This window comes from Triturus cristatus, chromosome 8, assembly GCF_964204655.1.
Source record: "Triturus cristatus chromosome 8, aTriCri1.1, whole genome shotgun sequence".
In the NCBI taxonomy this organism is placed as follows: Eukaryota; Metazoa; Chordata; class Amphibia; order Caudata; family Salamandridae; genus Triturus; species Triturus cristatus.
This window is the reverse complement of record NC_140591.1, coordinates 1,459,984,480-1,460,011,897: the sequence shown is the minus strand read 5'-3', so window position 1 is coordinate 1,460,011,897 and position 27,418 is coordinate 1,459,984,480. Positions and strand designations below refer to the sequence as shown.

Sequence of the window (27,418 nt, the reverse complement as noted above, 5' to 3'; positions counted from 1 at the left end):
GGCAGAGAGGAAACAAAGAGGGCCCTACAGGGCCCCCTGGTGCCTCTGCACAATGAGGTGCATGCAGGGGGCACAATAAGTGCCCCCCTGGGTGCATGCTCCGCAATGTTCCTGCACGGCTTGGACTTTTCAGTTCATGACGTGCAGGAACTGTTTTCTGGTGTTCCCATTGTAGTGCCTATTTTCAGGCTACCGCTGAGGGAACGTCAAAACAAAAGCCCGCTAGACAGGAGAAACACTCGTAATCTGGCGGGCGGCCAGACCACGGGTTTGGTGGTGCAGCGGTGGGGTGAATCCCGCACCGCCAAACTCGTATTCAGGCCCTGAATGTTTTGCACCTAAATGTGATATTTCACATAAATGCTCCTGAATGTTACTTGTGCTCCTAAAACATTTTCTAACTTCAGGCTAATATTGCACCATGGTTGACTTTGACTCCACATGTCATTTCACTCCTAAATATGATAGCACAGTGCTACATACTTTTCACCCTGGATGATTTTGCACCTATATTTGATTTTGCTCCTAAATGTGATTTTGCACATCAATGGGATTTGGACTCTTTGAATTTTTCCATGCTCGTGTTGATGTTATACGCAGGCCCTAATTACGAGGTCCCTCTTAATTCCAATGGGGTAGGTAGCAGGAATTACTGGTCCTATCGTAATTATGACTTCTGCACTATTTCCACAGAGCTGTTTATTTCACACAGATATTTCAGTTAATGAAAGCAGCCAAAATCTTTCTGCAAAAAGTCATGGGGAAATGAGGAATGGCCGTGGGAATAGGATGCAGAATTACAGATTCTCCCTGTAATTCCTTTTTTCTAAGGGGGATTCTATGAGCTCCACTTGTAATTGCAAAATGAACAAAGGATGGACGGAATGCTGAACAAATTAAACGTTCACCCCAGTCACAGATCTAGGTTTAATCCGTTGTTTTTTTGCCCATCACACTACCTCAGTTTGGACCCAGCCATATGCAAATCAGTCTTAACCCTCCTTCCCTTGGGTCCATCCAGTCTAGGCCAGGTCCTACCTGGACCAGAAACAAGCATCCTAGGACCGACTTTGATGTATCACCCCTCATCAGCAAGGCAAGCTTGAATCCAGTGGTACAGTGAGCACGGGACGCAAGTCTGGGCATTACCTTCCCACGTAGGGCAACAAACGCACAATGATACATTAAATAAAAATTATTTAAAATAGTTTGGGTGGAATTTGTTTTTACTTTGGGTGGAAATGTCTTTTTTTAGTCTAAACATAACAAAATAATTTTAATATAATTTAATATATTTAAATTATTTAACGATTTGATTTATAAATAATTTAGAAGTGCTGTAGCATGATGGCTCTTTTTCCGCTACATTTACAATAAATAGATAGATTTTACAGTAATATGTACCATAAAAAGCATTTTTACTTATCTTTTCCAAGTTTAATAAACATTGCTAATATTCCGTATACTTTACCATACAGAGAATGTGGAGTCTCCCTCTGGCAAAGTAAAAGTAAAAGTAAAAGTAAAAGTAAAAAAGTGATGTATGGAATTCATTAACAGTAATTTTTCACATATATTAATAAAAATAATGTTGCATTGATTTTTTAATTCCAAAAAGGGTATTAGAATGTGTTATAAACACATTATAAATATGTATTTTGTTTTATTTATATTTTTGGACATTACATTATATTTATGAATATTATTTTACTATTTTTAAAAATTGAATTTAACATCATTTCCTATAGGATCTCTGGATCTGGAGAGTGTTGCAGCACCAGTGGTTGGCCATGTGTGGCATTGGACTTATTCCATCTCGGAGCTGGAGTAATCTACTACTTTTTTTGGTCCTTTTTTGGGCTGTAGTGTAGTTTGTGAATAGCAAATGGTCTATAATTTTTGTGATGGGTGCATGCCATTAAAAAAAAAATCTCCTCACTCCTCTTTATACCTCTAATCTTAAATCATAAGTATTCCCCATTTTTCAGACACTCCTTCATGTCCCTCCCACATTTACCACTAAACCGTTTACTTACGGTTGGGGATACTTCACAGTCAGGGCAGAGATCGCCACACAGAAAACGATAGGAGAAGTTAAGACTGAACCTCTGCACGTAAGTTTGTGAATAGCATTTTGTGGTATTTTAGTACTATTGACATACCACGGAATGCAATCTATGAATAGACTTGTTAATGTTTGATCAATATTCTGAATCCTTAATTGTCTTTTTAGTCCAATACAGGTTTGTACCCATATGAAATTGTGGTGAATAGTCAAAATATTTAAAATGCTATTGTTTAAAATCGTTATGTTTGAAGTTCCACACCCATCGGGTAGTACCACACACCAGGTCACTTGACAGGACTTGAATTGGTGAAAGTGTAGTTGCCTTACACTTAAAGTCTGAGAGAAAAAACTGAGCAAAAGAATCAAACATCAGAAATAAGTATCCAGACTACAATCAAAAGTTTAAAGTAACATTCTTACAATTATAAATCAATTACAATATATGTAAACCATTTTACACAGCAACTATTTACTACTTTAGTGCTGAAATATAAATGTGTCTAAAAGTATAAGTGGATGAATTCACCTTACTAGCATTACAAAAAGAAACATTTTTACGTAATGGTAGTTGTGAATTAAAATTCCACTTGCGATGAAGAAGTTAAAGAAAGTAATTTTCCCTTCTTTACCCAGAGACTCTTTTTTGTCTCTTTGCACATAAAAAGGTGAATTCACCAATTGAATGACTCACATTCAGACAATCAAAACTACTACAGGAGAGGAAGGACACAATCACAGACTAACTCACAGAGAACTACTGAAGATAGTTACAGTCATTTCACTACCTCGTGTCTATGCCATTTTAGCAAGGTATCTCTCTGCTTTTCGCCTTTTGAACTCGGCAATTTCATCCGATGTTAAACCATGTGAACTACACCTGCAGTAGACATACATGCCATTAGTACATAATTCCTTTCTATTCACTTCTATGATGAATGAAAATTGAAAATAAAACCAAATGAAGAAAATTAATTAACTTTTATCCTTTAGCCTATAGAAACAGTTGAAATGTTGAACAGGAAATAGCCTTTTTCCAGAAACTTTCAGTTACATTGTAGGATCAACTTAAAAATGTAATTTCAATTATATGTAAATACAGTGATGAATATACATAGTAAAAATATGTGATATTACAAAATGATGGGAACCACATTCAATGTGCTGAACAGAAAATCATAGTTATGTTTTAGTTTACCATTTAAGTTGCATACGAGTAACAATGTATGCATACTGTATTTGACATAAACCATTTTTCAGACAATTAATACTTACACACCCTTACATTCAGGCAGTGGAAGGCAGCTAGGGCTTGACATTTACAAGTATGATCACTCCTTCATTTATTTTGGCAACCCAGCGACAGATTATATTCATCTGATTCAGTGTAGTGTAGTTATTTGCATTCCAAAGAAAAATGTATTTAGGTACACACCAAGCTTTTTAGAGTGCTTTATTGCCATGCAAAGGCATTGTGCAAAAATACTCTGAGTTGTGAACAATCAAGAGTTGGAGATTCTGCACCTGTACAACTGATAATCAGTATTCAACTTTTAGTTGTAATTTTAATTAGATTACAAAGCAGGACATTTAAATGAAGAATGCAACGGTTATATTCAAGAAGTGTGTGTGTGGGGGTGTATGTGCACATGCGTACATAGGTGTGTGTGTAGGTGTGTGTGAGAGTGAACATCTGAGGGTGTTTGTGTCAGTGTGTTTCTTAGGGTGGGTGTAGTTGTGCTTGTGCCTTTGTGTGTGTGTTATGAGTGTGAGGGTGGGTGTGTGTGGGAGTACTTGTATGTATGTGTGCAGAGGAATGTGTGTGGTGTGTGCTGGTGTGTTTGTGGTGATGTGCGGTCGTGTGTAGGACTGAGTATGTGTGTAATGTCCATGTGTGTGAGTGAACATGGGGGTTGTCTGTGTGAGTATTGGTGTCTTAGTGTGGTTGTGTGTGTTCATGTGGGTATAGTTGTGTGTGTTCTTTGTGAGGATGTGTGTGTGTGGTAGTTGTGTGTGTGTATGTATGTGTGCAAGGAATGTGTGAGCAGGTTGTGTGTGTGACTGTGTGGTTGTGTATTTCTGGGTGTTTGTGGCTGTGCAAGGGAGGGAATGTGTGTAGAGCTGTGTGCAGTTGTGGTGTGTGTGTTGGTATGTGTCACTTAGTATATAGGGTTGTGTGTCTGAGTGCATTTGTGAGTGCATCTACTTTTTTAAAATAGGTGTTTTGGATCCGTAGAGCCATTGCGAAGCCTCAAGATGGCCGAGCTGAGATCCACAATGGATCCACGGATCCAATGAACAGACAAAAAAACCTTTTTCAATTGTTCCACCTCATGGGTGGTCCCGTTACAGCCCCCTTATACTATCTCTATTTCAGCATGACATGAGGACCAAATCCCCTCACCCTAAAATGGTGGCCACAGCTTGCTGTTCAGGTTTTTGCCAGCCAATCACAATGCAAGGAGGTTGACCATGCAGATTTGCAGATCTGCAGAACCCCTCCTAGGGATCGTTGGTGGATCTGTAGAGTGAAATATCAAAAACAACCTAAAGGATTTATATAAATAACAAAAATCCTTCTTCCTGGACCAAGATCTTGCTATCTGCTAAATTTGATGTAATTCTGTTCAGCCAGGAGAGTGCTGTATGGCTGAGTTTTTTAGTATTCAACTGTAGGGAAGGTATGGGACTCTGGAGGGGTTAGGTTTACTATTCCCGTTCTACTCTATGCAACAATATGGAAAGTGGAAAGTGTTAAACTCCGGAAGGGTTAGATTGCAACTCCAGGCTACACAACAGCAGGGAAAGTGTAGGACTCCAAAGGAGTTAGATGTAATATTCCCACTCCAATCTATGCAACAGTAGGGAAAGTATTGGACTCCTGAGGGGTTAGATTTACTATTACCACTCCAATCTATAGAGCATTAGGGAAAATGGGGTAAGATAATGGGCCTGATTTAGATCTTGGTGGACGGGTCACTCCATTTCAACGGTGACAGAAATACTGTCTGCCGAAATATAGATCCCATTATTTCACTGTTTCAGAAAACGGGATATCGGTCACTGTTGTTATGGAGTAACCCATCCACCAAGATATAAATCAGGCCCTTACTATTCTCACTTGAGTCTATGCCAAAGGACAAAAAATGTAGGACTACAAATAACAAATAACATTCCACCTCCTAAGTATTTTGTACAAAACATGTAAAAATCTAAAATAAAAATAAATCACATTATAAATAAAAATAAATTATATACAGAACTGCAAATATAAAGAAATGCATAATAATATTCAAATAAAAAATATAAAAAAGTACTTCCCTACCACAAAAAGAGGAAACACCAAAAACCTTTAAATACACATTAAATACAGCATTAAAAAATAAATTACTTTAGCAAAACCAAAACATTTAAATACAAAGATTTTTACAAACATTATTAAAAGACATAACACTACATTTAAAAAAACAAAACAAATAATGTGCATAATATTTCCAACCTTTAGAAAAAATACATTAATAATTATCAATAAATATTACTAACAAAGAACGTAAAAAATACTATAATTTCAATACCTACCCATCCTATTCCGCTATAAATCCAACAACCTGCTACTAAAATATACATTACTAACACAAATGTAAACATTTAAATATACTGTACAATTAAACAATTAATAGAAATAATACAAAACAATTTACATAATCATTCATTACATAATTATTTAACAATTAAAAAATAATTAGCATTACTATAACATTATTTGAAACTCTGTTAGCTTCCCTCCCTATTCCCCTATAAATCCGAGAACCACTACTTAAACATATATTACCAACAAGAATATAAATATGCAAATATACAGTAAGATTTAAAAAAAGAATCCAACAATAAAAAAAATTAAATATTTAGTAATAATTACATAATGAATTAACTATTGAAATTGATTAGCATTAATAAAAAAGTATTTGTCATTTAATAAACATCCCAACCTATTCCCCAACAAAATCCCAAACCCTGCCACTACAATTAAAATAATTAATCAAACCTTTAAAATTTAAATATACATTAAAAATAACAAATTAAGCTTAAATACATAAAATAACTATTAAAGGATTAAACAATCTAAATAATTATTAAGCAATGAAATATTATTTTACTATAGAAAATTAATTAACAATAACATAAATGAGTTATAATTTAAATTACATCCCACCCTATCCCCCTACGAACCCAACAACCGGCTACTACATTAGAACAAAAAACAGAACGTTTAGAATGGACCTTGCAAATGCTGACAATGTGAAGACTGGCTGAGAAGTCAGTTTAGGTGATGAAGGAGGCTTGGCAAACTTGACAATCAAATGTGATCGTAACGCTTCTGGGCTGAGGAGACGGATATGAGGGAAGTAGTCAAAGGGAAAATTTACATATAATGAATTTTAATGAAAATTATTTATGTCTGTAAGCCGCTGGTGAAAACTGAAGTGGGTTTTACTACACATTGGCTTGTTGAGTCTAGTTACATAAACAACAAATGAAGAGGCCCCAAAAATAGGCAATATGATCTCCCAGAGGTAGAAGGTATGTGCCTAGATGAAGGTGTACCTAGAGTACTCAGTGGGAATGATCAAGAGGTAACAGGTGAACCAAGAGTGAAGTGTGCCTGTAATACCTAGAGTGGACAATACTGAATATGCAACATTCTGATCGGCTTCACCAAGAGGTCTTGCAAAAAATGAATAGAAGTTTAGTGGGAAGGCATAAGAAAGATGAAAATATGGGCCGGTGCTTTGTTGGCACTATGGTGTATGTGACAGTCCGGCAACAGGGAGTTGTGGATGGTATTTATGTTTAAAGTGTTTAAAAGATTCCAGTGGTAAGTGTGGATAGTGATTTGATGACCTGAAAATTGTCATGCTTGAAACGGGGCATAGCAAGGTATGAATGGGGAGCATTCTATTGGGGGCATAGCAAGGTATGAATGGGGAGCATTCTATTGGGGGATTTGGAGAGTGAAAGAAGAGAATATTGACAGCTTGGGGATAATAAAAAGAGGAGGGGGTGTAGCATGTAACTGGAGACACTGCAAGCACATGGAAACTGAGGAGTCATACAAAATTCAAACACATCTTGTTCCATCACTTAGATTACTGCCTTGATATTCTGTCCTTAGGTGCTGGGGCCTACCTCCCTGACTGAAAGTGCTTGCCTTTGCAAACATATATAAACATACATTTGTTATTCAGGATCATAACACAAATTTACTGTAACTAACAAAGAGAATTAGTTAATGCATTTGTGGGATGCCTTGAACCTATGCCATGTCTTGGTCGGATCCAACGGACTTATTGTTAATGCCCTGTACTAGCCTCTGCTGGAGAAAGGCAGCATTAAATCATTCAGTACATCTCATTCATTTTTACTGCAATATTTACAGCAAAACTGAAGCTAAGACTTTAGCAGAATTCTAGATGACAGGATGACATGACCAGCTCCAGCAAATGTATTCTATATTGCACAGCATAGTGTACTCTGACACTTCCCCTATTACAGGGGTGAGACAGAAAGTGCATCTTAAGAGTAAGTGGTTCTTCCTTTATTAAATAGGTAGGCACATAGGTTCTAACGGTGTTTATGAGATAATTCACAGTTGCAAATAGTGAAAGTTGGGATCGAAGAAGCAGAATGGAAAATGGACATCCAAAGTGTTGAGGGACCGTATGTTAAAGGTTTTTACCATTTGTAATTCAGAAGTCATTTTTAGGCATTAGCATATAATTGATTTTGCATGTTTTAATAGTGTATAAATGAAGGCAAACAAGAGCCAGCCCACTGTTGCACACTTTCATCTTCACACTACCAAATACATGCACATTCAGTGATACGCCATCCAATAATAGATACTTCATTACAGCTCTGGCAAAGGCTCCCCCAACACATATGGTGGCTTTCACCGGGCCCTGAAGTAAGGCAGGCGGCGATTGGGTCTTGGTGAGGTCGAGGCACCGGAAGCACTGAGAGTGCCATGCCCTGCCTATAGAAGGTGCAGGGCTGTATTGCCTGCTCACTGCCTCGTAAACACGTCGCCCAGTCCCTCCACGCCCAACAGTGGATTTTCTTCTTTGTCTCTCACTAACAGGTCCCTCAATCAGAGCACTCCTCACTCTGCACAGAACTTCAGCAGTGCAGCTGTCTTCTGTCTGGGGGCCGCAGGGGCTAGAGCGTGGCTCACCTTACTCGTGCACCCAGTGCTTGGTGGTGGCTCCGGCAGGGGGTGCAGTTGCTGCAGGTGAGGGGGACATTTTGGGGGGTAAACATTTTGCATGTTTTGGATGTTAGTGAGCTAGTGGCTAAAGTCTCAGACTCTTACTCTGGAGATTGGGAGTTCAAGTCTAGGGGGCCCATTATGATGTCGGTCGTAAAGCCTCCAACCTTATGCTGCTGACACATTATCTTGTTTCAAGATGCAGGCTTTCAGGTTCCATCACCCAGGAGCAGCAGAGTCCCCTATGCCTTTCCTGGACCATCTGTGGCAGCTTGGTGCCCAAGCTTACAAGGCCTCATGGCAGCCAGCTTAGTGCCTAGGACCAGGCGTGCCTATGAGGGGCATTTAACACAAATTGTAAGATCTTGGGCCACATGGGGTGGCAGATTGATTAGCTTCTACTTCAGTCCTGGCATTCCTAGGGTCACCAAGGGCGAAGGGGGGTCAGTGGCTTGTACTACAAGCCACACCGCAGTGATATCCTTTATTGCAAAAATGCTGGGTCACGCGAATCAGACCAAACCTTTCTTGGTGAAGAGGGCCTTGAGGGGTTGCTAGTGCCTAGAGGGGGCCGGGCAAAACTCTAAGTGCCCCATCGACAAGGGCACGAACGGAGAGATTTTGCAGGGGGTTTGCAGCTTGCAGAATTTCATTGGCTGGAGAGGTCCCTGGCAATGAATATCACCCATTCCAAGTCGGATCAGTTTGGTAGAGGCAACTACATCCTATTGAATAGGGCCCCAGGTAGTGCATGTTGCCCGTTAAGTAACCTTGAGTCATTTCTAGCTCAGCGGCCCCAGGGCATGGGAGGTCCCTCCTCGTCCATTCTGATGGGACCCCTTTGACCAAGTTTCAGTTATGAAGAATATTTAATGGGGCCCTGTGGGCCACAGGGTATGACCCTGCTGTGATTGGGTCCCACTCCTTTTGGATAGGTGATGCTACCACAGTGGCAACAATGGGGCTCACGGGCTCAGTGGTGCAGAGAATTGACAAGTGGTCCTCTGATTGTTACAAGTGCTACGTTAGATTGCAAATGTTGTAACAACTACACCTAACCCCCCCTTTTTCTCTCATTTGAATGCAGGTGGTGGGCGCGGCGATTCAAGCCAGCTCCTGGATTTCTTGGCGACCCCTGTCAATGATGAGGCGACGGAAATGAAAGAAGTGTTAGCTCCGGGCCATTCATATGTGCAGCGCGCTAAAAAGGTTGTTTTTGCAGGTGGTTTTGCAAGCAGGGCGCAGCGGCCAGGTTACCACTTGCCCTTCTATGGTAGAGGAAGGCTGCGTCTGGACTAATTGAGAGTTTTACTGGACACAATGTTACCCACAGGGTACATGCCCCCTGGGCTCATCATAGTGCATCTCAGTGACAACGATTTGGTGCGCATTGGGCCCTGTTTGAACAGTTGATCACTGAGATTTTGTTGCGGCAAATACGTTTTCTCAGACTGTGCTTTCATGGTCTAATATCATACCTTGGCCTCAGTGGAGATGTGGTAACTCAGTCAGGGCTCTCAATGATTCAGTGAAGCGGATACATATGTTCGTAAGTTGTTCAGGTCACCCAGGCTGCTGTCCATTCCTCGTGGCTGGATAAAAGTTGAACTTTTTTCCTAGAGAATGGGGTGCATTTGTCAAAGATAGGTAACAAAATGTTCTTAGAGAACCTGCTGTCCTGGTTAATACACCGCCCACTGTAGCGTGTTTGCAGGGGAGGCCGGATAGTAGGGGAACTATGCTGGCCTGCGGTGGGCAAGGTCATGATTGGTGGGACAGTTCAGGCATACATTTTCCTTAGATAAACATAACAGCGGTGTCACAGGGCCCTCCAAGGGATGTTTGCAGGAAGTCGAATAGAGGATGCAGGGGTTAGGGGGTTGGGGGTAGGGAGTGATCGCAGGCATCTGGTCCTTCTGGCCAACCACCTGCTCATGCACAATGGGTGCAAAGCTTGCACTAGCCCTGGGGGGGATAATGATTGGTGTAGGGGTTGCCTGAGGTGGGCATCCTGCTTGGCAAGTGGGCATAGCCCCTGCACAGGTGTACCACGGGAGGGGATGTGAGGGGTGGAGTCCTCCCCTAAGGAGGGATTCACCCCAGGTGCACTCGACAGGAAAAGGGGATTCTAGAGCAGGGGACACAACTGGGACCAATCATGATCTCACGTGAAGGTCTCAATTGTATATGCGCAGGAACAAGGATAGATATGGTTAGCAAATCTGGTGTATTAGCGACTCTGTTAAGGCTAGCCATCAACACGTAAAAAAAGCTGTAAATATGAAGGGTTACTGCGTATTATTATGGGAAAATTGGTTCTTCAACTGCAAATGTTGTGTTTTGAACAAAATACGGCTGTGGGTTCATGACACCTAACCCAAAAGCTAAGTGGAATTTTGTGGGTATGTTGCAGGAGGTTAGGCAAGTGTCAATGAGGGAGGCCTCGGAGATCAAACACAAGGAGATGATGGACGGAGCACTATAACTTTTCAGACACTCACCCCCAGTCACAGATCTGGATTGAATCCATCATCATTCTTTAGCTCACTTCGCCACCTCAGTTCAGACGCAGCTATATGCAAATCAGTCTTGACCCTGTGCCTCATGGGAACAGTCCAGCCCGAACTGCCAAGCCAGGTCTTCCCTGAACCGGAAACAAGCCTCCTGGGACCGGTTTCTGGATAACACCCTTTATCAGCCAGGCTAGCTTGAATCCAGTGGCAAAGTGAGGAAGGGCCCACGTCTGGGCATACCCTGCCAACTTAGGGCGAACAAAGCAAACACAAGGAGATGATGGATGGAGCACTGTAACTTTTCAGACACTCAACCCCAGTCACAGATCTGGGTTGAATCCATCATCATTCTTTTGCTCACTTCGTCACCTCAGTTCAGACCCAGCTATATGCAAATCAGTCTTGACCCTGTGCCTCATGGAAACAGTCCAGCCCGAACTGCCAAGCCAGGTCTTCCCTGAACCGGAAACAAGCTTTCTGGGACCAGTTTCTGGGTAACACCCTTCATCAGCTAGGCTAGCTTGAATCCAGTGGCAAAGTGAACAAGGGACTCACGTTTGGGCATACCCTGCCAACTTAGGGCGAGCAAAGCACACACAAGGAGATGAGGGACAGAGCACTGAAACTATTCAGACACTCATCCCCAGTCACAGATCTGGGTTGAATCCATCATCATTCTTTAACTCACTTCGGCACCTCAGTTCACACCCAGCTATATGCAAATCAGTCTTGACCCTGTGCCTCATGGGAATAGTTGGGGCCATATAGTTATCACCCAACATTGTACTTTAAAAAAGCACAAACATACGGGAAATACTGCATTACTAATAATATGTTAGGCTGAGTCACACACTTGTGATCCTTTTGTGTAATTAAAATGAAATCAAGTATGAAGCAACTAGACATTAACATTGCAAATAATTTAGTTTGAATCAACACATAGACCTTACAGGAAATGCCTCCATTCCAAGATGGCACTTTGATGTAACAACATTGTTATAACACCCATTTGAATATATGATTCGATGCATCACTGTAAATTAGTCACAGTCATTTGTGCTAATGTTTCCCATCATTTGGCCTAGGCTACATTTCAAGAGTATGCAAATTAAAAAATTTAAATGTACCAGTGACAATGTTCACATAAATTTAATACAATTTTCTAAACTATGCAACTCAGAGTTTCAAAAGTAAGAACTGTTACTGATCAATGATATCCCAATAATTATATTTCCTTCTTCATAGATGTAGACACAATGTTTAAAAAACAGGTCTATGTGTGATGAGACTGGACCTATCTACTAATAGGGGATGTGTTCAGCACTCCTTATTTCTCCACAAACTGGGGATTTTAATGGAAAATCAGTAACATGGCTTTGGGAAAGTTCTTTCCCCATTTATTAGCACATTATTCACTAATGCTACATTATCACTTGGTTTTCAACTACTTAGAGATTCAACTACTTATCTAGTATATGCAGAGAACGAAATTCCTGCAAAGTATTTGAGAAATATTGGATTTGAATTACATGCCCATTGAAATGTAACAGAGTTGAACCCCCACAATTTAAAGAGTGTCAAATTGGAAGCTCATATGAGTTCCCATGAAAGCCACAGATGAACAGAATAAGGCCCGAGGTGCGCATTTATTGTTTTGCCAAATGTGGTCATAACTAACAAAATGAAAACATAAGTCTGTAATAAAATTTTAACTGTAAACATTTCTATGTACATTAACTACCAAGACCAGGAAGAACTTTTGATGGAAAAACAACTGTAGGTAATTTTAGTAAAATATCCAATCCTTTGCATATTGAAAAAACAGAATATGGACATTTTAGGTTACCTAGACATAAAAAAGGTTTTTGTTTGGGTGGTGTGGGTTTTCTTGAAGGAAGTGTTCTTCTGCATTGGACCCAGACCCATAATGGTACAATAAATATTTACAAGGCACCCAGAGTGAAAAAATGAATGAAGGGTTATATTTAAGGGAAGATGATGCACCCTTAGTGCATCAGACAGTGCTGACTGCTTTAGTCCCTGATCTTTGAGACTGTCTCAGATCCCCCAGTGATTGCTGTCAGAAATAACCTAGACAGTCTGTTGGTGGTCCAGAGAGTAATTTATACATCTCCGCAGATGGAATATGGGCATCATGATAGACATGGGAGAGTATCTCCTCTACTGATAATTTTGCAGAGATTTGTGCTGGTGCCAGGTTTCATCTTTAAATTGGAACAGATAGAAACAATAAATACTTCAGTTGATGTGGAATTGCAAAGTCAAATTCAAATTATCAGGCATTCAGTGAGAATAATTGCAAATCTTGTGTCTTTCTTGTGTCTACCTAACAAAACCTACCAACAAAAAAATAATTGTATTTTGCATGTTTAGGGAATGTTAGAAGGATGTGGGTAAATAAAGAACTTCTGAGTCTGGTGGATCCATTTGTTTTAAGATGACTAAACTACCTCAACTTTAATACCTAAATGCCAAGCCCAAGCTTTTATCCCTGTTTTGCGACATCTTAGATTTATTTTGAAGAAGAAAATTACCATTATTCTAGGCATATTTAGGTAAAAGGGAGCAAGCATGTCCTGATTTACTTAAATATTAACAGGGCACACAATTGTACACAAATCACGATGAGTAGTAAATGTTCAACAGGAGTGACATCACACAATAAATATATTTTATCATGTACGTTTATTGGGGAGTATTGGGGTGAGAGGGATCTGTTGTTTTGTTGTATGTGGTGCATACTTTTGGAGGTGATATTAGCATTGTAGTGGAGTGGTCAACTGAAGGCTCTCAATCAAGTTGAAGCACACGAGAATTGGGGCATGTAAATTATGAGTAAGTTACACCTTAGTATGGAGTAAGCTGTAACTACTCCTAGAAAATAGTTGCTGAATCAAGCTTGACATATCAGGTGCAATTCACACCTAAAACAAAGCTAAACTAAGACACCACTACTCTCCCAAAAAGTTAGTGACTCATGCCCCAAATTCCTTCATTAGAAGCTATTTTAGGAGAACTTAGGTTTTAACACAAGGAACTAGCATTATTGCTGACCTCCAAGATCAAATAAGCTATTAGCCCATTAATGAAGAAATGCTGACAATCTGTCTCTCTCCAAGTCAGTTGTCGGGTGTGAGAGTGCTTAAGCTTAAAGCCAGCACCCCTATTTATAAGTGCCTGATGAGAAATAATATTTGCTGTCCCATTCTCAATAGATACATTAATGTGTTCATAGCCTTCACTTTCTTTTTATATTGAACTGGTTAAAATTCAAAGGAGGCACAAAATGTATACCACTCCATTATTTGAAAGACAATGCATGTGAGGCTTAGCGATACCCCTTACTCTGTGTTGGGACACAAGCCATCTGTGCAATTTGCACTTGCAAAAAACTGGTGACCTTTCTAATCAGATGTAAATAATTTGCTTTACAACAATTATTAATGTTTTGCTTACTTCACTTTCAGTGATTTACATTTTACATCATAAGGTATCCTTTATGGTTTTAGAAAAACAATTCTTGCCAACACTTATATTGTACTGGGATAATAAATACCTTCTTTGGATAACTGAAAAAAATGTTTTCCTTTGGAAAAATATTGAAAGTATCATGAATATAACTTATGCAATTGATACTGAATAGGGCACCCACATTGAGTAAAATATCAGACAGACTCCTACAATATGGATAGGTTTTATATGAATGAACAAGAATCAAAAGTAACATTTGAAAACAATATTGGACTCCCTGTACTAATTTACATTTTAAAAGCAAATTGGACTTTACTTACCCAGGCTTTACATCCGGTGGATTAGGCAACGGTTTTGTAAAACCTTCCTTTCCCACTAACCAAAATGTTTCCTCCACTCCTTTACCCTAAAATTCAAAACAGAATGAAATAAACAGAAAAATTATATAAGTGTAGTAGGTGTCAGTGAGTGCAAGAATTGTCTTGGCTAGCCAATGTGATGTTTTTGTGATGCAACCATTTTGTATGGCCAAACCCTACTGCCATTTTAATTTCTCTATGAAATCTCTATAATTGATGACTTGATTGATAGCTGTGAGCAGGCAGTCTGCTTCACTCTGCAAAAGACAAGCCCACCTTGCTCTCTTCTGAGTTTGCATGTTATTGTGTTAGTATTTTGTTTTATCATAATATGAACCAGCTGCATCTTTCTTTTAATAACACCCTCAACTCTACTAACTGATATATGTATTCAATATTTATATTACACTATTTTTATAACCTTTGCTGCATTTCAGAAGTATTTCCAAAAACATCCTTAGTCAAGAAGGTGGAATTGGAAACAATATTTTCCAAGTTTTGTTATAATTCTAATTTTATTAACGACACAGAGGCAAGTGTTATGCTACTCCTCCTTGCTTTTATTTTAACAGCAGCCAGAGTTAAAAAGCAAAATAGGAAGGAGATCACCATATATAGTAAAATAACAATAAAAAACCTACACTATCCAGAAGCCCTATGACAAAACGGACAGTCTTAAGCACAGGTTTGTAATTAGTCCTATATGCAGTCCTAGCACGTCATCACATCCTGATGTTGTGCAGCTTAACCCAAATTGTGGAAAACCAGAAAGATAGTGAACTAGAAACAAACAAGAACAAAGTTAGAAAGGAAGAGGACCAATCATTCTCCCTCTTGCTCAGAAAAATCCTATAGATTGAGGCACTGTAACAGGTTTACCTAATATGAGACAAATAACATTATAAGACTGTAGGGCGGAAAAACAAACAAGTAACACATTCATTGTTGAACTATATGAATAGTAGATGGCCAATACAGACCATTGTGTCTTTAATACAATGATGGCTTTCCTACGTAAGAATATTGGAAAATACAGATTTTATTTCAAGACTGGAAGCTCATATCATGCTATTTTAAAGCGTATTTGTCACAGAAGTAGATACATGTATCCATATAATATAGGTTTAAGATAAAAAGTTGAAAAATGGAACCCGAAGACCAGTCAGCTGCTCTCAGAATGCCCTAAATGAATCTTGAACCTAAATAAAAAGCATTTGAGGCCATAATTCCCCAGAAATAATGAGTCCTAAATTTGAAGTGTCTTTTCCCTCCTGTTGAATGGTTGATGAACCCACCAAGAAAGAGTGAAACAAGAAATGAGTGAAGGAAATTAGGAGTTAGGTGACAAACAATGTAAAGCTTCGGATCATCTGGTAAAGGTGGATACTTCGCACAAGAAATAAGGGGATTTGTTCTCATGATAATTGAAAACAGTACCCCTGAAGGACTAAACCGCCTGGCAGGCAAGTCCAGAGCATTGACATCAGATACTCTTTTCAAATAGATTAGACAAAAGAGCATCATTAATTTTGCTGATAAATATTTTAAGGCAAGAGAAACATATCTAGCCAAACATTAGACATGTTCAGAACTAGATTGACAGACCACAACGCTTACTATTTTGGCAAAGGATGGATACTTATCCTTATACCTCTCAAAAGATGACATATTAAGGGATGCTCTCCTACTGGTTTCCCCTGAACTAAATCCTGTTGCAGAGAAATGGCCGATCCATGAATATTCACAGTTCTGTAACACTTACCTGAAGAACCTAATGAGCTTAATAAAGTTACCACAGCAGAGACATTTACCATCACGGGATTGTTACCTGATTCCATGCACCAGCCCTCCCAAGCTACCTTGTAAGCTCCTCTGCTACCCAGACCTCATTAGCGGTGTTTGGACAATAATAATGGCCATTTAAAAAATATCGAGAGACAAAAATATCAGAAATTAAATATTGCTACGCAAATATGGTGAAGCACAAATATCGTTGGCAAGAACAGAGTTTTTTAAGTAATATCATTGTCAATAATATCAATGTCTTTAATATAGTTTTCACTAATAGAGTGGGTAAAAATATTGTGTTTTGATAATTTTAATGTGTTTTAGTTGATATATTTATTTTATGTGTCACTATTATGTACATATATGTTACTAATTGATTTTTAGATACTAGCTTGTAATTTTAAGCGATTTATAGTTGTTTGTTGCTTTTTAATGGTAATATATAGTGTTGTAGTGAGTAGTTGGGTTTGTAGGGGCATTGGGTGAGAAGTTAATTTGGTAATAAATGATTAAGAATTATTTAATACATTTTATTTAATTATATGATTTATATTTATTATGTAATTTATGTAATACTGATTTATTTTTGGTATATGCTATATGTGGGCTGTTAGGTTTTCAGAAGTATAGGGTGGGAAGTTAATTAAGTAATAATTAATTATCAATTTACTATTCATTGTTAAGTAATTATTTACTTGATTTTTAATCATATAACTTATGGAATACTTATTTATTTTACTTATATGTTAGTTGTGAACTGCTAGGCTAGTAGGGGTGTAGGATGGGAAGTTAAGTAATAATTAATTGACAATGCATTATTAATTAATTATTTAATTGATTTTTAATTATGGAAAATATTCAATACTGATAATATTTTACTCATATTTTAGTTGCAGGATGCTAGGTTTGTAGGAGTGTAGGGTCAGAAGTTCATTAGGAAATAAGTAATTACCTATTAATTTTTTATTTGTAAATTAATTATTTAATTGAATTTTAAAAATGTAAATAGTGGAATAGGTATTTAATTTCATTTTATTTTAGTTGTGGTGTGGTAAATAATTTAATTACCGGGACTTAATTTGATACAGAAACATAATAAAAATAGCTCAGTAAATAAGAGGCAGAATCCGTGGTATTAAAGGTTCGGAATGGGCTTTATTCCAGTGGTCGATTATAATCGGTTGCTCCAAGTTCCATCACCACGAAGGTTCAGGAAGTGAAGTACATACATTATTGATAATTATTCACTTTTATACAATAGGTATTACAGTGAGGCCAATGCAAGAGGCGTAACAATTGATAGCAAAGATAACATTTCACATGCGTAGCAAGAATAGGCGTAACTGGGAGTGATGAAAGAACGTCATCAGATGTGATGTCATAAGAGGGTGGTTACATGAAAGAATTTCGCAATGTCAGCAGAAATACTTGGCAGAGATGCGCGCGCAGCAGCATGACGTGTAATTGACGTGCAACTAGGGGGTGAAGGGGACTTGACATTTAGCTCTACATGTGGCGACAGAAGTCTGGACGGTCAAGTCAACCTAATCCCAAATCATATCTAACATCCTATGTTTAAAGAACTAAGTTATCCAAAAGAGAGGTCTCTTCGAGTAGAATCTTATTCTATACTGACTATACTGACCATTAGTGCGTGTACAAGCGTCTAAGTGTCTACACTGGATGCGAGGGCGGAAATCTTCCATAGCAATAGGGCTATGAATTACTTGCGTAAAGACAGAGAAGCCGGGCCTTTGCTCGGTAGCTGGAAAAATGTTTACTTAAACTACTAGACAGGAATGCATCGGGCAGGGAACGGAGCAGATAATTTCGAAGGTGAAATACAGTTTTTGGCAGGCAGCGGGCTGATGTCAGGCTTCGTGAGCCGCGCAGAGAATGAGACAAAGTTCATGGTCGCAGATGCAGGCTCAGACTGGAGCTTTCAGAGGCAGAAGGCAAGAAGAGTTCGATGACAGAATCAGGGCCTACTTGCCTGGACTGTAAAATGGCATAAGTGAACCATATAAAGTCGGTGGCCTTTCATACTTAGGAATGGAATATCCGGCCTATTCATGGCGGATCTGACAGAGGACATGTTGACGGTGGACGCACCAAGTCCAGGTGCCTGGATTCTGGTGTATCTGGCTTACAATCTTATGAAGGCGAGTTATGGCTTTATATACAGATGGCGAATTTTCTGGTATGAAAATGCAACAGCTTGATCCGATGACCCTACAAGCTCCGCCCCTATCGGCCAGGATGACGTCAAGGACAATTTCTAATTTCTAATTTAAAACACTTGTAGAGCGCGGCGTACACCTTGCGGTTTCTTGGAGCTGGAGGTTCAGTAACTGAGGAAAAAGGACCATGGAAGGGTGGAGTAAGTATTAGGCGGGGAAAGCCTGGCTGAAAAGGAAAGTTTTCAGGTCTCTACGGAAGGAGAGATACTGAGTTGCAGAACGGAGATTGTCTGGAAGTGAGTTCCAGAAAGTAGGGGCCAGAGTTGAGAAGTTAGAACCGCCCCACTTTTTGCGTGAGAAGCGGGGGGTCTGGAGAAGGGACTTGGAGGAAGACCGGAGATTTCTAGCGGGGACATAGGGTTAATTAATGAGGCGATGAAAGCGGGGGCAGTGCCCTGGCGGGCCTGAAAAACCATGCATCCGATCTTGAAAAGGGAGCGTTGTTTCACGGGGAGCCAGTGAAGCTTTTTTAGAAGGGGGGTGGAGTGGTGGTAGCGTGGAAGGCTGTATATCAGCCTGGCCGCCTGGTTCTGGATGGTTTGGAGTCTACGCAGGCTATACGCTGGAATGCCATGATAGAGGGCGTTGGCGTAGTCCAATCGTGAGATTACCAGGGCGGCTATGATGATCTTAAGTGCCTGGGGAGAGAAGAAGCGGGAGACAGAGCGGATAGTTCGGAGAGTGAGGAAACAGGAGGAAACCACGGAACTGATTTGTGAGTGAAGAGTGAGCTGATTATTCATTTTAACACCCAGTGTTTTGACCACGGTGGAGGGGGATGGTGCCGGGCCAAGAGAGGGGGGCCAGAAAAGAGAGTTCCAGGGGCTGGATGAACCACCAGTGAGAACCAGCTCGGTCTTGTCAGGGTTCAGTTTAAGATGGTTGTGGTTCATCCAGTCCCTGATGAATGTCATAGTTGACTGGAAATTAGAGACCGAGAGAGGAGAGAGGGACAGATCAAAGATGAGCTGGAGGTCATCCGCGTAGTTGTAAACAGTGACCTCCAGCTGCTGGAGTGCATAGATAAGAGGAAAGATATAGAGATTAAAGAGTAAGGGAGAGAGAGAGGAGCCCTGGGGAACACCGCAGGTGACAGAGAGAGGGGTGGAGGTGAAATCGCCTAGTCGGACCGCCTGAGTGCGGTCCCTCAGAAAGGAGGAGAGCCAGACCAGAGCTGATCCCCCGACAAGACGATTTTGAAGCACAACAATCCGCATAGCAGACTGTTCTTCTGTTAAATTGCCTAAGGCGGAAATAGTTTCGTTCACTACTGCTTCAAGGGTTCTAGTTAATCTACGTATCAGCTTACTATTGGTAACGGTACCTATATAGGGAAAGAGACCTTTATTGAAATCTGTGTATTTTTCCCATGCCGTTTCAGTGTAATCGACTATCGGGAGATCTCTCCTTACTCTATTATATACTAAATGAATATTTCTGTGATAATCAGCAGGAGCTAGAAAAACAGGTGGCAAAAGGAATCCAATGTAGCAAGTACCATCCCAATCTAGAGGCAAACGTACATATGCCGTCTGACCACATATGAAATAAGAATGGCGGGAAGCTCTAAATGTAGACTTGCCTTGATCACTAAATTCTACTACAGTGGTGCATTTACTATGGCCCATATGTATGGAACCATTCTTTTTTACACATAATTCACCTTTAACTGGAAATATTGACATAGCGGGCAAAATTGGAGTAACTTCGGATTCGACATTTAGGATCATAAGATTAAGCGTAAAATTACCTAACCCATACACTTCATTTTCTAGATCAGTTCCTGTTCTCTGGGGAAGTCCCTCCTTGTTAGGATAGCAGACATTAAGTAAAAATAAATTCAAATTTCCCCATACCCAGTTATCTTGATAAACTGCAGAATTCGAATCTAGGGAATTGATTAAGCTAAACCATGCTCCACAGGAGCCGTTGTGTGTGAACGGGTATGGAAAGAGAGGTAGAATTCCTTTATAATTCTGATAGGGAGGGAGTCGGCCACATATCCAACAATTTGTAGCATTGCTAACCTGATGGGAATGATGTAACATACTGATAAACGTGTTGTTGCGCAGCGCAAATCTATAAGACAACTCAAGCGGAGGTAATTCACTAAAAGAATGTTCAGCAGTAACATTGTAAACATGTCTAGAAATAGGATAATATATGTGCAACAATATACTTGCAGTAATTATTAAAAGACTTAAGGAAAACAAAATTAATAATGTCACTATGCAATGACTACGCAGTAATTTACAATACGCCTGTCGTTTCAACATTTTTCGGGTGTTTTCTCTATTCAGGTCCAAGGGATACATGTCAGAGACAATTCAACCGCTTCACCTTGGAGAGGACTTAAACAATCAAATTGCTCGACTGGGTGGATCTGAGTTTTAGTTGATACAGTTCGGATTTACTTTTTTCAACAAAAGGAAGTTTTGAGTCAATGGGTGAAGACACACAAGGTGTGGTATTCACATCTGATTTTAGTCCATGAAATTTCTTGATATGACTTGAATGAATCCAACCTTTCCTGCCCTCGATCTTCACGGCTGTCCTTGTGGTGAGCAACACCAACTGGGGCGATTTCCACCTAGGTTCCAGCTGAGTCTTTCGATCAAAGTTCCTCACGAGGACCAAGTCTCCCGGAACTACGTCATGGGGTTTCACCTCAGTGTTGTCAGGAAAAACTGCAGCTACCTGTGAACGACAAGATTGTAGTGCAGACATCAAGGAAGCCAAATAATCTGTCAGCATATTACAGTTAATATCAGTTATTTTACGTGGTATAGGCGTCCCCCACATATTTGGTGGTCTGCCGAAGATCACTTCATACGGGGATAGCCCTGTTCGAGAGTGTGCTACCATTCTTGTGTAAAAGAGTGCAACTGGTAGTGCTACTACCCAGTCGACACCTTTCTCCCTGCATATTTTGGACAATCTAATTTTCAGGGTCTGATTATGTCTTTCTACGAGACCTGCTGCCTCAGGGTGTCGGACACAGTGGAACTTCCACTGATAGCCTAACAAAAGTGAAACGTGTTTCATTAATTCGGATGAGAACGGCTGGCCGTTATCTGAGTGAACAACACGTGGTAAACCGTATCGTGGGAAGAATTCTCGAACCAACTGTTTGGCAGTAGTCGGGGCAGTGTAATCTGAAACCGGGTATGCCTCCGTCCAACGGGAAAGAGCACAAACAACTACGAGAACATATTTGAATCCTCTACATCGTTCCATCTGAATATAATCCATCTGGAGGACTTCAAAAGGGTGATCAGGAGGATGAAATCCACCCTGTTCTACGGGAACGCTTTTTCCTGGGTTGAACTGGCAACAGATCATACAGGTACGAACTTTTTGTTTGGCTGCAGCTCGTAAATGTTTATTGAACCAAATGTGTTGAATGCTATCTAGCATAGCTTTTTCTCCTAGATGTGCGGGACTATGTATAGTGTTAATTATAACTTGGACCATTGAATCAGGAAGGAACCACACAGACTTTTCCTTCATCATCCATCCTTGATCCGTTTGGATCCCTCCTAATTCAGTCCATTTCTTTATTTCGTCTGGTGTAGCATGTGTCTGTATGTCAATTACGTCAAGAGTAGGATCTTTAACCGTCATGCAATGTGTCAGCGTCGGGACTATTGTCTTTGTCATGTCGGATGTCTGAGTTTGAGCAGTCTGTTTAGCTGTTCTGTCAGCTAGATCATTGCCTTGAGAAATGATATCAGTAACTTTCGTATGAGCTTTACATTTCATAATTGATATTGCAGTGGGTAGATGTATTGCATCTAATAAGGCATGAATGAGGGGTCCGTGCTGAATGTGGGCACCGTGAGAAGTTAAATAACCTCTCTCTCGCCACAGCACGCCGAAGTCATGTACGACTCCGAATGCATAACGTGAATCAGTGTATATGTTGACTTTTTTATTTGTGGCTTGAATACAGGCTTGTGTCAGAGCGATGAGCTCTGCGGCCTGAGCTGACAAGGTATTTATGCAATTTGTTTCAATAATTTCAGTATCTGTTGTGACTGCGTAAGCGGCCACTAACTCTCCTGTACTAGTTCTCATACATGAACCATCTACATACAACGTCAGGTCTGGATCTGATAATGGGACATCGGTTAAGTCTTGTCTGGGTTTCGTCGTGATTGTAATAACTTCAATACAGTCATGGGCTAGTGGGTCTGTTCCGTTTACAGGTAAAAGTGTGGCAGGATTCAACGTGTTACAACGTCTGATTTCTATATGTGGCTGAAACAATGTTAGTTCATACCCTGTAAGTCGTGCTATAGTCAAGTGTTGTGTTTGCGTTCGATTCACAAGAACCTCTACTGCGTGTGGCACTTGAACTGTCAATGGATGTCCTAACACTATGGCATCGCTTTGTCTGATTGCTAAAGCTGTCGCTGCCACTGATTTCAGACACGCAGGCAAAGCCTGAGCTACTGGATCTAATGTACTAGAAAAATAAGCACATGGTTTGTGTGCTCCTGCTTGTTCCTGTGTGAGTACTGACAAGGCAGTACCTTCGCGTTCTGTAACAAAGAGTGTAAACTGTTTACTGTAACATGGTGTTGCTAAAACAGGCGCTTGACATAAAGCTTTCTTTAAGCTTTCAAAAGCTTGTGTATGTTCCTGAGTCCAAGGGAGAACAGTCGATGTGGCTGCCTCCTGTGTTGTCAACTGAATGAGTGGTTTTGCTAGAAATGCATACTGAGGGATCCACTGCCTACAATATGAAGTGAGGCCTATAAAAGCCCGCACCTCCTTTTGTGTCTTGGGTATTGGCATGTTAGCTATTAACTGAATGCGGTCGGGTGTAAGCTGCCTTCCCTCCTTGGACAGCGAGTGTCCAAGATAAACAACTCGCTGGACACAGAATTGCAGCTTAGAAGGGGACACCTTGTGCCCCTTTTCGGCTAGGAATTGTAAAACTGTCAGTGATGCTTTCTCACATTCGGGTTCGCTTCTCGCGGTGATCAGCAGATCATCGACATATTGAAGCAGAGCAGTGTTAACTGGCATGTGGATACTGTCGAGTTCTCGTTTCAGTGCTTGGCTATAGATGCTGGGGCTTTCTGTAAATCCTTGAGGTGCGCGTGAGAATTTAAAACTACGTCCATTTAAACTAAATCCGAACAAATATTGGCTTTACGGATCTATTGGGACACTGAAAAAGGCATTCTTGAGATCAATTACAGTAAAGAATGTTGCTTCAGAATCAATAGCTGTCAGTAATGACGAGATATCTGGGACCACAGGGAATTGTGGCACAATGCATTTGTTCAATTCGCGCAGATCAATAACCAATCGATATACTGGTGGGGCCTTCGGATCTGTTCGTTTAAGAATCGGAATTATCGGTGAATTACATACATTGGAGTCTGTTTCCACAACCACTCCTTGGGCAATAAGCTCGTCAATGATTTGCAGTAAGGCCACTACAGCATCTGGTGGTAACTTGTATTGTCGCATTCGTGGTAGTACCACTCCTGCCTTTAGTGTAACTCGATATGGTGTAATGTTCATGCAACCAACATCAGTAGGGCCTTGTGCCCATAGGTGTGTGGGTAAAGTCTGCAATCGGGGATCCATGTCTCTAGACACATAATGCCCTTTAAAATCACGTAAAAACAATCTTACTCCTTCCGGAGAACAACATATTATAGCTCCTAGAGCTTTCAGTGTTTTTATTCCTAACAGGTTTTCTGGACATGATTTAGTAAGCAATAAATCTGTAGTTCGGGTCAAAGGTCCTATCGTAAGTGGAAGAGGTTGTGACACTTCATTAACAATAGGTTTTCCTGAAAAACCAAGGGAAATATTCTGTGAGCCTGAGAGGGGTGCCCCTGGAACTTCACTACGTTTTATGGTTGTTCGACTTGCCCCTGTATCGAGTAAAAATTTTCTGTCTTGTCCTAATAATTCACTATGTACATAAGGTCCTTCTTGATCTACAGGGATCTCGATAAGGGGTAAGTCAACTTCCCTCTCTAGGCTGGTTCATGCGTATCGTTGATAATCAGGATAGTCGTACTGTGCGGTCTGGTACAGTTGTCGTGTCGTGGTTTGTGTGGCAGCAACAGGCAGCGCTGGTGCAGCAGGCACAAACTGTATAGACTGTGGTGGAGCTGGCATGGACTGTGCATGCTGCGGGGCTCCTTGTTCATTCTGATCCTGTCTAGGTGGCCGTGGTCTTTCTTTTGTATTACCTATGGCGATATTATGTTTCAAAACTGGACAATCGTGTACGTAATGACCTGGCTTTTTACAATAATTGCATGTCCCTTTTACAGGTCCTGTTGAATCACCGGAATGTGTCATACCCTTTTTATGTCCTTCAGCTGGAACTGTCTGGGAAACTAGCATTTTCATTTTCGTGTCTTTCATGCGTCTATGTTCATGTTCTTGTTCCTCTCTAATTCTATTGTGATGGTATTGTAACATTTGTAACATTTGTGATGGAGTGTTACCTTGCCATGTACTCTCGAATTTTAATACTCTATTCTTCACTTGAGGCAAGGCATTTTCTACTAATTTGGTCACAAACAGATGTGGGTATGATTCGCTACTTGCTTTTATGCCACTGTTTATACCAAAACATTTTTCAAATCGGGCATAGTAATCAATAGTGTCTTCATCTTGCTTTTGTTTACAGGCTGAAATTGTACCCCAATCTTCCTTTTTCGTAGTTAATAAACGTGGCAGTACCTGTACTAGTAAACCTGGTAGTGCTTTAGTTTTATCCCCAAGTCCTGCTCCTGCAGTTCGGGCCTTTTCTTCTGCTTCTAATGCTGACCATTCTATCTTTTGGTCGCCTACCTCCCACTCTTTTTCCCTGAGTTTTTCATAAATGCCAGCAGGCATTAATACCTTTAATATTGTCATAATGTCGGGATAGGTATACTCTCCCATGAGTAACATGTCTTTAATTTCTCGGTGAAAACCTGCTGGGTCTTTGTCATGACTGGGTACCACTTTCTTCATTTCTAACAATTCTATTTTTGATATGGGCGTATATACAAATACACGTTTAAACTCATTGTCCTCGCCTTTTATTGGGTGCACTTCTCGTAAGGGATTCTGTCTATCCATGTAATACGTGGTTCTTTCCTTGATGGGCAATGAGACATGTTCTGAACATACAAAAAGAATGTACTGCTTTCTTGATTCTAGTATTTCTTTAATTAACTTAGTACCTGAACCTCTCCATTTATTCTTGAGTAATTCAGTCAATATATCAGGCAAGGGACCAGGGTCCGAATGCTGACTCTGATATAGTATGAGGAGTTGTTGAATCATATAAATCCCAGCTAAACGCTGTTCATCTGGGGTGAGATTCAAAAATGTGCGTGCTACTGTATCATCACTGTACTTTCCGGGACTGTCAATCCAATGAACAGCTGACCTGGCTAATTCTTGTTCATCCATAGAATCGAGAAAATGATAACCCCTTTGTTCTCGGAGTAATTTGTCAGCGGCTTGAAACGAATGTTCGTTAGACCTTATATGAACTATAGGTGTTTGGAAATTCCTGTTATTATCTGGACATATCGGACGTATCGGGTCAATAAGACATCTATTATTATTACAGGATCTTCCTCTACCTACATAGGCTATGGTGTCTGACTGTCCTATGGACAGTCCTGATCCTTCTTCCTCGTCTCGTTCGAACGGGTCTACCGCTAATCTTTCTTCGTGTAGGCGTTCTATTTCTTTACGGATCTTTCGGCACATGGCTATTATACAATTTTGCTTATCATGTCTCCCTTCTGATATATTCTGGCTCCATCTGGTAAGAATTTGCATTGCTTCCGGGTCTACCCCCGGTCGGTCTTGATTTCTGATCACACAATTTATGAGGAAACGTAACAGTTCCCCCTGTATCTCCACTTTCTGGTATTCCATAGCTCTGTTAATACATTCAGAATCTCGCCCTGTTTGAACAAAATGGTATATATTATCTAGATGCGCAGTCATTCCTGGTAACTTCCCTAAATACACCGCGGCTCGTCTGATACGTAATGATGCCAGGGTCATTTCGTCCTCTTTTCCGGGCACAGGGTCATATCTACAATCTATAAGAAGTTCCTTAAGCGTACGGGCATTTATGAGTTTGGGGGTACGTGAATGTGCTGACTCTTGAAAAGTAAGTTTATTTATTCTAGGTGGCGTAGAAAAGATATTGGTAGCACCTCCGGTAGCCCCGTCTGGGGTATCGGGTGTGAAAGGATTCGTTGAACGCGATACAGCAACTATAGGTGTTGACACAGCTATAGAAGTAGCAGTAGGAACAGATGCAGAAACAGATGTGCTTGCCGGAATTTGTTGCTGTAGAGATACGGGTACTGGATCTTGGCGTTGAACCTCCCTGGCAGGCTGTCTATGTGGGGCGGAATTAGCATACTCGGGAGCTGCGTCATCTAAATATGAGGAAAGAAAAACATCCTCTGCGGTTCTAGGATGCCCCTTAGGATGTACCTTTATTGGAAATAATGGGGTTGGCAAGTCTTTTGGTATCTCTGGAGTAGCCTTAGGTAATCCTTCGGCCAGAAGGGGATACATACCATTCATAAGGGCATTTCTTTGTCTGTCTACTTGTTCTGATTTCACTCGTGCGCCTTCTTCAATTAATAGATTTTCTCGGACTTCATTTGAATTCTCTTTACTCTTCTCTTCCTGTCTAC

The 27,418-nt window shown here is 40.4% G+C and overlaps 1 protein-coding gene across 1 annotated transcript in view; it reads right to left on the bottom strand.

The window, feature by feature from the left end:
• LOC146805930 (retinal guanylyl cyclase 2-like) overlaps positions 1-27,418 on the bottom strand; it is a 468,140-nt gene that overhangs the window by 6,493 nt on the left and 434,229 nt on the right. The window contains exons 18-19 of the mRNA XM_085620568.1: positions 14,656-14,741; positions 2,854-2,945 (exon numbers count right to left, since the gene is read on the bottom strand). Of these exons, the coding sequence (XP_085476694.1) occupies positions 2,861-2,945; positions 14,656-14,741 (171 nt within the window). The 3' untranslated portion in view covers positions 2,854-2,860. The remainder of the gene's footprint in view (positions 1-2,853; positions 2,946-14,655; positions 14,742-27,418) is intronic.